At 40.3% G+C, this 13,889-nt stretch overlaps 2 protein-coding genes, 1 long non-coding RNA gene and 1 pseudogene across 4 annotated transcripts in view; 3 read left to right on the top strand and 1 right to left on the bottom strand.

Moving 5' to 3' along the window:
- Positions 1-2,110, top strand: part of LOC133499801 (gastrula zinc finger protein XlCGF52.1-like) — an 18,621-nt gene extending 16,511 nt beyond the window's left edge. The window contains exon 2 of the mRNA XM_061818148.1: positions 562-2,110. Within this exon, the coding sequence (XP_061674132.1) occupies positions 562-1,778 (1,217 nt within the window). The 3' untranslated portion in view covers positions 1,779-2,110. The remainder of the gene's footprint in view (positions 1-561) is intronic.
- Positions 771-7,591, bottom strand: LOC133499812 (uncharacterized). The gene is made up of 4 exons (XR_009794749.1): positions 7,485-7,591; positions 7,280-7,424; positions 5,758-5,904; positions 771-906 (listed from the first exon to the last, which is right to left on the bottom strand). It is a non-coding gene; the product is annotated as an uncharacterized LOC133499812 (long non-coding RNA).
- On the top strand, positions 5,680-5,798 carry LOC133500094 (5S ribosomal RNA; annotated as a pseudogene).
- On the top strand, positions 7,569-13,791 carry LOC133499803 (zinc finger protein OZF-like). Of its 2 annotated transcripts, XM_061818151.1 has the most exons (3): positions 7,569-7,872; positions 11,346-11,642; positions 13,129-13,791. In XM_061818151.1, the coding sequence occupies exons 1-3, from the start codon at positions 7,704-7,706 to the stop codon at positions 13,209-13,211; spliced, it is 549 nt and encodes a 182-aa protein (XP_061674135.1). In that variant the 5' UTR covers positions 7,569-7,703; the 3' UTR covers positions 13,212-13,791. The 2 variants fall into 2 exon arrangements, with proteins under 2 accessions (XP_061674135.1, XP_061674134.1); XM_061818150.1 differs by having other exon boundaries at positions 11,346-13,791.
- Positions 13,792-13,889: the final 98 nt, after the last annotated feature.

Below are 13,889 nucleotides of genomic sequence, written 5' to 3'. Positions count from 1 at the left end.
GCATTTCAAATGCATTGAGGCAAGTGACTCAAGAGACGATCAGGAGACTGATGAAAATACTGCATGGGCAGGTTGAAGTTGCTCAAGCAGCAATGCGCCCTTAATGAGTTTGCAAAGAGTCACTTGTCGTTTGCAGGTTTTCACCTGAGTTTGATATATCTTGATAACTATGAAAATAATTAATCAGAAAAGGTGGAAAAAATTGTCAGAAAAACAGGGGGAAAAAATACCCTGGAATAATGGAAAAATAGGGAGAAAAATGGAAAAAATACTCAGAAAAGCTGAAAAAATATTTAAAAAAAAACAAAGTTATAAAAACATACTCACAAAAACGGGATTTTTTTTTGTAATCCAAGTGAATGCAATACAGGTACGTTGTTCCGTATATGAACAATGTGCTGTGTGTTTTCATGAAGGACTTCAGAAATACGAAAATGTTCACTGTTGAAAGGCTGAAATTTGGAAAAAAAAAAAGAAGGTCTCGAAATGATTAAACTTACTAAAACGGTTAATTGATTCATGCATATCAACTAAACCGCTTCTGTGGCTTGTGTCCTACAGATGGCCAAGAGGGACATCCCCCTCAGCTGCAGGCGGGGAGCTCCAGTTTGCATCTGCAGCCATCTGATATCAAAGAGGAAGTGGAGGATCCAGAGCTTGTCCACGTGAAAGAGGAAAAGGAGGAGGAGGTTGACATCAGCCAGTTGCCACTGAACATTGTCGTCGTGAAGAGCGAATATGAAGAAGACGAAACACCTGAGTGGTCACAGCTTCATTATCACCGTCCAAGTGGGGGAGCACCGGCAGCAGACAAGGTCCCGGCTTCGCTGTCACATGTCCAAGACATGGAGGAACTTTTGAGGAGCAGCACAGGCTGCACAGGTGACAAGAAACACTTGAACTGCTCTGAAAAGTATGTGGGACAACACACACAACAGGACAATTTTATTTGCTCTGTTTGTGGCGAAAGCTTTACTGAGGCGGATAGGATTCGGCACATGAAAACACACAGCAGAGATAAAGCTTTCAGCTGTTCTGTTTGTGGTGAAACGTTTGCAGAAAAGATCGCTTTGATCGTGCACAAAGTAGCGCACACGGCAGAAAATCCTTTCACTTGCTCAGTTTGTGGCAAGGTGTATTTGATCAAAGACTATTTGAATAAACACATGAGAACGCATACAGGAGAAAAACCACATAGTTGTTCAGTTTGTGAAGAAAAGTTTGCTCACAAGGCCACTTTGATAGCACACACAGCGACACACACAGGAGAAAAACCTTTCACTTGCGCTGTTTGTGATAAAAACTTTTCTTATAAGTCCGATTTGACAAAACATATGAGAACACATACAGGGGAAAAACCCTTTAGTTGCTCGGTTTGTGGTGAAAAATTTGCCCGCAAGGTCTCTTTAATTGCACACACAGCAACGCACACAGGAGAAAAACCTTTCACTTGTTCAATTTGTGGTGAAAGCCTCTCATATCGACACAGTTTGAATGCACACATGCGCATGCACACAGGGGAAAAACCTTTTACTTGCTCAGTGTGCGGTGAACGTTTTGCCCGAAAAGAAAATATGGTTGCACACATGAGAAGACACACAGGAGAAAAACCTTTTACATGTTCAGTTTGTGGGAAAACCTTTTCGCACAAGTCTGCTATGTGTAGACACAGGAAGGCGCATGTGGATGAAAAAACTTTCACTTGCTCATTTTGTGATGAAAGCTTTTTGAAGAGGTCCAGTTTGACAGCACACATGCGTAAACATAACGGAGAATAGACGCGTTCCCGTGATGTTTGGGCACAAAAACATGGACATGACTGACGATTGCTGCAGTTGTTAAGAAATGATCACTTGTGTGATGATTGGAGAGAAAATTAAGAGTACCACTCAGGAGAACTTTAATTTGACCTATTGATTCATTCATCTTAAAATAATAGTTAAAAATCATATTTTGGTTTGTAGTGTTTTCTTGAGTATTTTGTAGTCTGATTTGGGTTCCTGTATTTTAATTTGTTGTTGCTATTGTTTTATAAATTGTCAGTCAAATGTTTTGTGTTGTTCACAATCCTTGCAATAAAGAGGAGACTGTTCATCTTTGTAAATATTTAACAACCCTTCTTTAATCTTTCACTGACCTTTTCATTGTTTTAAACATTGTCTGCTAAAAGTCACTGTGGGGAAAAAGCTCTAATATTTGTAAAGAGGAAGTGCCTCAATTATCATGTTAACTATGTCTGAATTTCAACCACACATGGAGTATTTTTTAATCAGCTTACTTGTTGAAATGTAAATGGTTTTGGCTAATACTTAACACATTTGCAGAAGAGAAGAAGTTCCAGTTGCAAGTTCCAAATTCTATGTTCATCAATGTACATAGAATTAAGGGTACTTTTTTTCCCTTAGATTATCTGAAAAATAGTTCCTCTTCTTCATTTGGACTAAACCTACGTAAGCAATAATTATTAAATGAACATTTGAAATATTCAAGGAATTACGGAATCTGGGAGAAAACAATATTGTTCGACCCTGCCGTACCGTACCAAGATGGCCGCCATGTGATTTGTCAACTTTTGTGTCCGCCGTGTGACACGGATGGTTTCCCCACCGCAAAACACCATCGAAGAAGAAAAGGCGGGAAGTCAAGAAGTTGGTCGACCCGTGATGCAGAGCGAGGTGGTTTTTGTGTCAAAGTGTCCAACTTCAAAGGGTTCCCCCACCTCCCCCCAAACAACGATGTCATCTTCCGACAAAAATTTTGTGTTTGACAGCAAGACGACATGTCCTTGTCCGCGGCTGCGTTGTACACTGAAGGTGTGTGTGTGTGTGTGTGTTGTGGTAGGGTTCCCGGGTTTGATAGTTTGCCGCAGAGGGAATCCAAATTGACCCCTCCGTGGATATTGCGCAAACCGCGTCACTGACCAATCAGAGGCCAGAGATCTGCATAAACCAAAGCCCGTTTTTGCTTCCGCCATTTTCTCAGACAACATTGCATGCTCCAGTATAGGTTTAGTTAGCGTTTTATCGCGTATTTGGGTTATTTAACAAAAAATATGGTTAAGAGGTGTAGTCACGGACTTTGTAATAGTGACGACAGGTATCCTGAAAGGCTAGTTGGTGGAATTCGATTCGTACCCTTTCCAAAACCGAAGACCCAGTACGAAAAATGCCTTCGATGGATCAAACTTTGTGGAAGACCGCATCATCAACTAAAGCCATCTAATATCAACCGGAACACATATGTTTGCACGAAGGTATGCCCTATATTTGATTTTCAATAGATGTCTCGTATAAATTAATTCGAAGTTCTTCGCTAGCAAAACACTGCTGCGTGTGAACGATTGACACACTTATTTTTTGTTGAGCGATATTTAGCGATGATCGGACTGCACAAATGTATTGATTTCTTGCTGGCTCGTGGCCGAAGCTTAACCAGACTGTGTTTGCACGAAGATATGCCCTAAATTTGATTTTTAATACACGTCTCGTATAAATGAATGAGACGTTCTCCACTAGCATAACACCGCTACGTGTGAACCATTGACACACTTATTCTTTGTTGAGCGATATTTAGCGATGATCGGACTGCACAAACATTGATTTCTTGCTGGCTTGCGGCCGAAAGTTAACCAGACTGTGTTTGCACGAAGATATGCCCTAAATTAGATTTTTTAATACACGTCTCGTATAAATGAATGAGACGTTCTTCGTTACGTGTGAATGATTGAATGAAATCAGAAGCATGGCGTCTCTCTCAGTTAAGAATGTATTGTATTTAGAATCTATAATATATCGTTGATTTGAATGAAATCAGAAGCATGGAGTCTGTCTCAGTTCAGAATGTATTGTATTGTATTTGCCATTTTTACTGTTTGTCTTACGTCAGCGCACGTGGCGTGATGTCACTTCAGGAGGCGTGGTTAAGTGCCCTGTACGGAGGGGTCAATTGACGGAAAATACGCGGTAGTTATCTCAAGCAAGGACGCATCTGTTGACTTAAAAACACTATATCAGACGTGCTGACCGACCTCCCCTTACAAGCTGGGCTGTTTCCAGTATGTGGACGTTAGATTTTGTTGTCAGATTTCATCATCTGCGTGTTGCCAATTTGCTCACTGCCTAGTGCTGGCGAAAAAAAATTGAACTACAGCCGCGGAAAAAATGATATATGAGACCAGCCTGTTTCTTTAGTGTTCATTTTTAAGACCTGCTACCGCTAAAGGTACTTTTTTGGGGGGGGGGATGAATGATAACAAATGAGTTCATCATAATTCTTTTTTAAAAGTTGATATCGAGCCTTTTGTCTCTTTTTTTGTTTTGTTTTGGTGGGCACCAAAATTACTGGGAATACAATTGACCCCTCCATACAGGGCACTTAACCACGCCTCCTGAAGTGACGTCACGCCACGTGCGCTGACGTCAGACAAACAATTAGCAAAAATAACGGCGCAGCAAGAATAGAGCGAAACTGTCCGATTTACCGGCTGATTTCTCACTCGCATTCTTAGCTAACAGTGAAATATCGTTGAAATGCAGACAGCAGGACTTCAAGTATTTCAGCGAGTGGTATTTCAATGGTATTTACATGCATATCGACGGAGAAACCATTGATATTAGCGCGAGATCTTTCCAGAGTCAGAGGAAGACCGAGAAGCCACATAATATAATATATTATAACCCAAAGACGAATTCGTCATTGACAGTTTCCTATTTTCGTGTTACATATCACACTTGTGCGCAGAATCTGTATGTGTATCTGTATAGCCGTTTGTGAACCGCCGTATGAAGGAAAAGAAGAAGGCGAGGCTTGATTTACGAGTTTTTTCTCTCGTTTTCTTTGTGTAACGTCACGCGCTTCCCTCAATAATTATTCTTGAATTAGTGCCGAACCTACGTAAGTCCCGACCGAGTATGACAATCACTACTTTAGTGTCCTCAAACATCCTTCCTTCAGTCTTGGTGTCTCAGTGCACGTCGAAGGCTTTTAGGACTCGCTAGTCCGGTTTAGCTTAGCTCACTAGCAGCCAACAAAGAGACACGTTTGTGCAGTCAGGTCCTCGCAAAGTATCGCTCAACACAGATCAAGTGTGTCAATCATTCACACGTAGCTATGTTATGCAAGCGAAGAACTGCTAATTCATTTATATGAGACATGTATTGAAAATCAAATATAGGGCTTACCTTCGTGCAAACATATCTGTTCCGGTTGATTTTATATGGATTCAGTTGATCATGCGATCTTCCACAAAGTTTGATCCATCGAAGACATTTTTCGTACTCAGTCTTCGGTTTTGGAAAGGGTACGAATTGAACTCCACCAACGAGAATATCAGGATACCTGTCGTCACTATTACAAAGTCCGTGACTACACCTCTTAACCATATCTATTGTTAAGGAACCCAAATACATGATAAAACGCAAACAAAAGCTCTACTGAACCATGCGACTTTGTCTGAGGTTATGGCGGACAACAACAAGGGGCGTGGTTTAGGCACATCTCTGGCCTCTGATTGGTCAGCGACACGGCCTACGCAATTTCTACGGAGGGGTCAATTCTCCCCAAAAACAGACTTCAAGCTGTTTACTATCAGTATCAGTTAATGTTGACCATCAAATTTAACATGAAATAACAAATGAACGTAAATCTTTGGATTTATGTTGGGGATTTAAAACAACTGATGCTTACGGCCATGCTACCCTGAGAACGCCTGATCTTCTCAGATCTCGGAAGTTAAGCGGGTTTGGCCCTGGTAAGTACCTGGATGGGAGACCACCTAGGAATAGCGGGTGCTGTAAGCTTCTTTCCCCGGCTAGAATGCAGAGGGATTGCGTCAGGAAGGACATCCAGCGTAAAACTGTGCCAAACAAATGTGCGTTCATCTGAGATGACACGCTGTGGCGACCCCTAACGGGACAAGCAGAAAGGAAAAGAAGATTTAAAACAACTGCATATCTTAAGTCTGCTGATGTTAATTTATAATGAACCCCGGCCTCCTGCCTGAAGGTAGCTGGGTTGGGCTCCAGCACTCCCGTAACCCTCGTGAGGATAACCGACACAGTAAATGGATGGATTGATGGATGGATGGATAACACCATAGACAGGCTAACGAGTAGTATCAATGTGGAGGTCCTGTGTGTGTTTTCTCTGGGTACTCTAGTTTCCTCCCACATCCCATAAACATGCAGGGTGGGCTTGTTTGATGATTGTAACGTCTCCATTGGTGTAAATGCGTCTTTGTACAACATGTGCCCTGCGATTGGCTGGTGACCAGTTCAAGGTGTACCCCGCCTCTTTCCCAGTGTTGGCTGGGATAGGCCACAGGATGTCCACGCCTCGTGTCAATATAAGCAGTCTGGAAAATGAATGAATGAATGATAACATTTTTGTTGATTTTTTTCAGGGGGAGGCTGAAATGGATTAATGGAATTTCCATTTGTTTTCAATAGAGAAAAGATGATTTGTAATGCAAATGTTTTGAAGTTCGAGCATGGTCACGGAATACTTTAAACTCGTATCTCATTGCACCATTGTTATTTCATGTAAAACGAGTTAAAAATTAATACATGAGTTGTCTTTTATGTTTAGTTACTCAGTTCCTGTATTGATAGTTTTCTGTCTTGGACGTGAAAATGTTATTGCATTTAGCATTGTATTTTCTTTGTCTAGTCTAAGCTTCTTGTGTTGTTGCTTGTTTCATGAATTTTTATAATTTGAATGTCATCTTTGTGTTGGTCATAATCCTTGCAATAAAGACAATATAGTACAGATTCTGACTTCTTTGCGTCTCCTCTTTTATCTTTAATACTGCCACGAGGTAACTATTGGCAACATGGCCTTAATATAAAATCTTTTTTTTAAATACAAAAATTTGAATCCAAATTTAAAAATGTAATCACCCCTTTTTGCTTCAAGAAAGATCAAATGGCAATGCTTTATTTATCATGAAAGCTAAAAAACATGGAAAGCTCCACATAAATAATAACATTTTTTACCTTTACAGATAATGTAAAAATAATTCTTTGTTTTGGAAAAAAAATGTCCTATTTGTCAAAAGATGTACAGCAGATATATAAAGTTTACACACCCCGGTCAAATCACATTTTTTTTTCATGAAGTAAAAATAACATACTAAGGTAAATGATTTAATAACTTGTACAACTTAATATATATACAAAAAATGTTAGGGAGGGTAATTGAAAAGTTGTTGACCTTTTGAACCTCCTATAACTGAAACATGGCTGTGGTGTTTCTGACCTCCCCTTTCTAAGATATTTTTTACCTTAATGGTGGTAAAGGGTTTATTTATCCATCCTTCCGTCTTCTTAGCCGCTTATCCTCAGGGAGGTCGCGGGAGTGCTGGACCCTATCCTAGCGATTTTCGGTATTCACCCTGAACTGATTGCCAGCCAATCGCAGGTCTCAAACTGTAGAAACAAAAAAGTACTTAAACTCACATTCGCACCTAAATTCAATTTAGCCCTTACATTCTTGTTTCTGGGATGGGCGAGGGTACCGGAGAAGCACGAACTGTCCCCTCTGACGTTGTCACCATCGCGAAATATAAACGGGTTTTGTCTCTCTAGCGTTTCCGTAGATAGACCTTTTCTACGCACGCGCAAAATCACAGCCTTCGAAGAAAGGGCGGAAATTGGCGTAAACGTCACTTTAATCTGACACGTAAACAGGGGCCAAGAAACACCAAAATGTTGAAGGCGTTGGTAAGGAAGCGACTCATTGCGGCCGCCGACGAAATCTTCGGACTTTTTGAGAGAACGATAGCGTCCTATGAGGAGCAACTTTGTCGAGCGAGAGAGGAGAACGAAGGACAACGACGACAACTGCAAGACGTTCGCTCAAAAACTCGAATCGAAGGTCAGTTTACGTTGAGTAAACTTCTATCTAAAGTTTAAACATTTGACACAGTCAGCAATTAATACATTAAGTGAGTTCTTGGCTGTGCACGTGTTTCTTTAATCCCACTAGTCACCTTATTTTTTGTAGCGAGACGGAAAACAAACCTTTAAGGAAAAAATAATGTTTAATGACTACACAGAACGAAGAAAAAGAAAAATATTACAAAACATTTATAACCCCCCCCCCCCCACACACACACACACAAATTAACCGTCGCTACCCCAGAACGGTATGCCACAGAGACCCAATTTCATATTTCAAATTGACAAATATTTTTGTCTGACTATTTTTAAAATTTTGTCTGGTTTGGACATGTCCAGAAGCGAGAGAGTGAGTATATTGGTAGAAGGGTGCTGAGAATGGAGCTTCCCGGCAAAAGAGCAAGAGGAAGACCAAAGAAAAGGTTGATGGATGTTGTTTGGGACAGTGGGTGACAGAGAGGTAGATGCACGAGATAGGCTTAGATGTAAAAGATGACACGCTGCGGGACAAGCAGCAAGGAAAAGAAGAAGAAGAAATTGACAACTATTATCTTTTTCCTCCCACCAGCGCTGGCTAGCAGAGACAAATATTTTTGTAAATGAAAAGTTTACACCCAAATCCTAGGATCATAAGGCACATCCAAATCAATGAGCTTTGATATGGGTAAATACCAATAGTCTCTCAAATAGGAGCATTTCCATAGCATATCTAACAAATAACCGTCGACAGCCTCATATTTCTGGAACATTGATGAAATATCCTTATTAATTTTATGTGGCCTCATTGAGGTAAAAATATGTCCTATGAAAGATGTTGAATTGCATCAACTATTCTTTTGTGGAAATCAACACAGTTTGAGAGTGACTCAACTGATTCAAATAAAAAAAAATCTCTCGGTCCGGACCGCTTCCCAGTTGATATTTACAGGATGTTTTCAGATAAATTGTTTGCCTATAAGCCGCACATTCTAATGTGTGGTCATTATATACTGTCAAAAAGTCACATTTTAAAGTGCTACCAACACGTAAAGCATGATTTTTAGTGTGTTTTTAATTTAAAAAAAAAAAAAAAAGGCAGCCGCAATGGACCCATCAGTTTTTTCACCACACGTCATGATGTTGTCATGTATGGATTTTGGCTTGTCCCGCCATGAAAATCCTCTTGAGGCATTTGTGTTGGAGAAGAACCAGGAAGTAACGTTTTTTTTGCAGTAGCGGTGTTGGGTATTGGCTATTGTATTTGCTATTGTTGGCTATTGTACCAGTGAAAAATTACTTTTTTTTTTTTTTTCAACATGTAAGTCCAAAATGCAGGCTCGTTGTAGTATTGTTAGATTTTGCTCGAACACTTGGGAGGATGGATTTAATCTTCACACTTTTCCAAAACACCAGGTTCGTTGTGAAAAAATGGATTGCACAGGTACAAAAGACAAGAGCTTTGTGGGTTCTAAATGACAGGTAGGTGTATATAGAGCTATTAGAAAAAAATGCTAGTTGTGGGGGACAAATTTGTCTCACAGTTTATAACATGTTTCGTGTGAATTTTGAATAAATCCCCTTGGTCAAACCGTCAACATATAACAAAGCACTTGTACTGCGTTTAAGTTAATTTAATCACACACACAATACAATACAACACAAAACTATAAAATAGAAGTACAAAGAGAGTTTAGTAGCGCGTAACATGAGCTAAATAGCTCACTACATCTCGTCACCAAACTCGAACAACTTGTTCGATAGCAGCAGGATGAATAAAAAGCTCCGTCCGCGTCTGACGACATAATCCTTCTCTCAGAACGTAACAAAATATCTGTGTCATAATAACTTCATAAAGTATTTCAAGTCAGGTGTGCTAAATTTGTTGATGTGCGAGGGCCGGCGTTGTTGTTGTTCGCCGGCGTTATCCTCGACGCGGAGGTGGATCGGGGGGGGAGTAGAAAGGAGCTCTCGTCCCCCACCGGCCATCGGTGTCTGGGCACCCCTGACATACTTACTTTGCCTAGCATGGGTCCTCCTGAGTACGCTACATACAGACTTGTAAAACAGTTGGGAAATCGAACAATTAGAGGCCTGTTATTTTGAATATTTCACCGGGTTCCTCTTCCGTCTTTCGGGGAGTCTGTTGTTAGTTAGAAGTCATCCACATATCATCTAAATATGGCTCGAAATGATAGGCTAATATGGCCCTGGTCACGTCACTTTCTTCTGAGCTGTTCTCTTCTTCAAAAAGAGCTTCAGTCCCTGAAGGAGCATCGGAAAAATCCAAAAATCTCTGTTGTTCGTCTCCCATAGCAGGTGGCACAGCGTCTTCTCAATGGCGACTAACCCAGTGTGACATCCGTAAATGACGTTGGAGGCTATATGGCTGCCGCTGGGATGTCGAGTGAAACTTCCACAACTTTGTGCAATAATGACACGCTCTCTGCTCATTTTTTTGTATAGACATTGAAGTGAATAATATTATATGTAGTTTTCAAAACAATATCTATTTCCAAATGTATATATGCATGTCAGTGCCAATTTAAGGTTGGATATTTATATCCTCCTTGCCTATTTTACATTGCACACACACCCTAGCAATGTTAACATTATAAACCACAGAAGTATATGGGTATATATATATATATATATATATTATATATATATATAAAATTTTCTTTTTTGGTCTCTGGGTTCAAGTCAGGATGGATGTGTAGACCCTCCTATTTTCCAGAAACTCCTCCTTCATTCCTTGGCTCGCCGGATCACTTTGTCTTTGTGCTTGAAGTTGAAAAGTTTTGCTGTCAGTGGGTTGTCTGTTCTTCTTGTCAATGAGCTCACCAAGTCTGTGATGTCACTCCACAATGATTGGGGGTCCGAAGACAGAGGGATAATATTTTCAAGGAATGAAGTGGGACCCCGGCCTTGAGACTTTTCCACCATGTTGTGAATAATAATGCTGTTTCTCCAACAACGGGGCACTTTCCTTTTCCATCCCCCATTGTTTTTAAGCCTCAAGCGGTCATGCCGTTACCTTTCAATGATTAATTCTTTTTACCTCTTGAAATTGTAGTGAGCCATATAGTGGTCAATAAAACAACTCAATTTCCTTACAGTAGGTGAGGTTCATAGCCAACATAATGTACCTGTGAAGAAAAACAGAGTAGTTCACAGTAACATGATTTTCCACGGTGAAAGCCCGAAAGTTTGGTACAGCCCCCTTTTTGAATGCTCTCCTGCACTCTCAGTGTTTTCTTTTATGACTATTAAGTATTCATGTTTTTACACAGGATGGTTAGGGTTATTGATGAATCTCTACAGTGAATATGGTTATAAGCAGGTTTATTGATGGATGGCACTTTGAAAAACAGAAAAATGTTTTATTAATACATTATCCAATAGTCCTAAAAGGACAAGTTCTTTCAGATGGGCTATTAGTAGTCACTAAGTCACTATATCCCTAAATTGCAGTTGTCTTGCTTCCAGACTCAGAACCACGGTCTCCCTGCATCATCGAGCAAGAAGTGGCTCCACGGTCCCCTCACGTTAAGGAAGAAGAGGATGAGGCCGACGTCAGCAGGTTGCCACTGAACGTCGTTGTCGTGAAGACTGAAGATGATGAGGAGGAATTGCCAGCGTCATCACAGCATCATCTTCGCATTCCAAGGGAAGACCACCATGGGGGACCCCAACCAGACACGCGCTTAGCTCCAGTGTCAGACAGTGACGCCATAGAAGAATCTTTGAGGAGCAACGCAGACTGTGGAGGTGATGACAGACACTTTGAAATCTCTGAAAAGGGCACAACTGAAAAGAAATGTCGCACAGGCAAAAAAAGTTTTACATGCTCAGTTTGCAGTAAAATATTCGCCCGAAAGGAACATTTGAAAAAACACACGAGAACACACACAGGAGAAAAGCCCTTTAGTTGCTCAGTTTGTGGTGATGAATTTACTCAGAAGGTCTCTTTAACCGCACACACATCGACACACACGGGAGAAAAACCTTTCATATGCTCTGTTTGCGGCGAGAGCTATTCTTATAAGCATAGTTTAAATGCACACATGCAGACGCACACGGGAGAAAAACCCTTTTGTTGCTCGGTGTGCGGCAAAAGATTTCCTCAGAAGCCAAATATGATCAAACACATGAGGACGCACACGGGAGAGAAGCCTTTTTGTTGCTCTATTTGTGGCGACGCTTTTGCTCACAAGTTCTCTTTGAGTGTACATATGCGGAAACACACGGGGGAAAAACCTTTCTGCTGCTCAATTTGCGGCGACATGTTTGCTCACAGGTTCTCTTTAAATGTGCACATGCGAACGCACACGGGAGAGAAACCTTTCAAATGCACAGTTTGCGGTAAGATATTCTCTCAAAGGGCACATGTAGTTGCACACATGAGAACGCACACGGGAGAAAAACCCTTCACTTGCTCACTTTGTGATAAAAGCTATTTCAAAAAGTGCAGTTTGACGACACACATGCGGAAACACAATGGTGAATAAATACTTTCCTTCTCTGTTTCCATTAAAGACCAGTAATTGATGCCCCACCTAAAAATAGGTTTGAGAATTTTCTATATTAACTCACTCAATGCTCTGGACTTTGCTATTTGTCAACTGGAATACAACCCTTGACAACCACAGATGTATGTAAACATAAAGTACATTTTTCAACAGAAATGCGTGGAAGAAGTCCTTGCTTACCTTGTCTTTGAAATTCAGCTTAACCACTGTAATAACTGAGAGCAACATTTCATTGTTTTGAATTTCAGATCAGCACAGCTTTTGAGTAGAAGTCAAAGATTAGGCTTTTGATCACAGCTTGACACGTCGATTATGTTGGAGAGAAATGACAAATGATTGGAAGTTGGGCAAGTTTAGGCACCTGACATTCCAACAGAGCATTTCTATATAGTCTTATAAACATGAAAGTGTGTGTAAGGATCTTGAAAACCAATGGCACAGTTCAAGTAGTGAATGGCGAATGTCATGTAAAAAAAGCCTCACTTATGCCAAGCAGTGAATCAGTGTTGTTCATGGGACGTTTCTTAGCTCAATATATAAAGATAAAATGTTAGCGTCAAAGCTACTGCTATGCCTGACATGTTTCTTTTCATCCAAAAAACGTTTTTTTTCTCAGTTTTTTTTTGGGGGGGGTCAGCAAGCCATGTTCTACTGCTGTTTACTAAAGACTAGAAAAAGCAAGAAACATTATTCTGGTGAAAGAAGAGTCTTCTTTCTTTTGGCAGGCTTGCTGCTTATATTTGAAACAACAATCAAAATGCTGAACAGTGACAGACAATATGATGATTTCTGCTTTGAAAGAGATTGAACCATAAAATGATCACAATCCACGAATCCAAAACTGTAATATCATTCAAACTCTCCTTACCACTCAAATTCTTCAAAATGTCTTTCAGATGATTGTAAGTACGATTTTACATGCACCTGCGACAAAGACTTTCTGTAGTGGACTCAGAACCCAGGTGAAATTTTGCTCCACCCCGATAAACAAAGAATGTTTCTCAGTTGAGATGTATCACTTTAACCTACTTTCTTGACGCCATTCTTAGGGCATTTCACACAATTGTGAATAGTTGACTGTCTCTGTGAAATCCCAACGTTCAGCTGCAAAAATATCAAACAAAGGGATGAATTTGTGCATAATGAACTGCAAATACGTGAGTTTGACAGTACATGAAAATGTTCCATCACAACCACCGTTGATAAATCCCATTTTAACAGTGTTGCATAGTGATGTATTTACTGCACATTACAATGTTACTGCATTTATATTTGCATTAGAATATTGTGTTTTTGTTATTACTGTATTTTATTGCATGAGGTATCACAACAAGTCAAACATTACATTTTCGTTAATAGCGTTCTTTGCAATAAAGACGATTGTGTTCTCTTTGCTCCCTTCAGTGACTCTCGAGCAATCTATAATACCGCCGGAAGATGACGGCAGCGTGATTGCTGTCGGAATGTATTTCTTGTGTTGCGTGTA

Source organism: Syngnathoides biaculeatus, chromosome 4 (genome assembly GCF_019802595.1).
Source record: "Syngnathoides biaculeatus isolate LvHL_M chromosome 4, ASM1980259v1, whole genome shotgun sequence".
Lineage (NCBI taxonomy): Eukaryota > Metazoa > Chordata > Actinopteri > Syngnathiformes > Syngnathidae > Syngnathoides > Syngnathoides biaculeatus.
The sequence above is the reverse complement of the archived record's forward strand: the minus strand, read 5'-3'. Positions and strand labels throughout refer to the sequence as shown.

What these genes read in the sequence shown, in the direction of transcription:
- LOC133499803 (XM_061818150.1), top strand. Translation starts at nt 7,704, where the DNA reads ATGTTGAAGGCGTTGGTAAGGAAGCGACTCATTGCGGCCGCCGACGAA. An exon ending in CTCAAAAACTCGAATCGAAG is followed by an intron (nt 7,873 to 11,345) that starts GTCAGTTTACGT and finishes CCTAAATTGCAG; the next exon opens with TTGTCTTGCTTCCAGACTCA.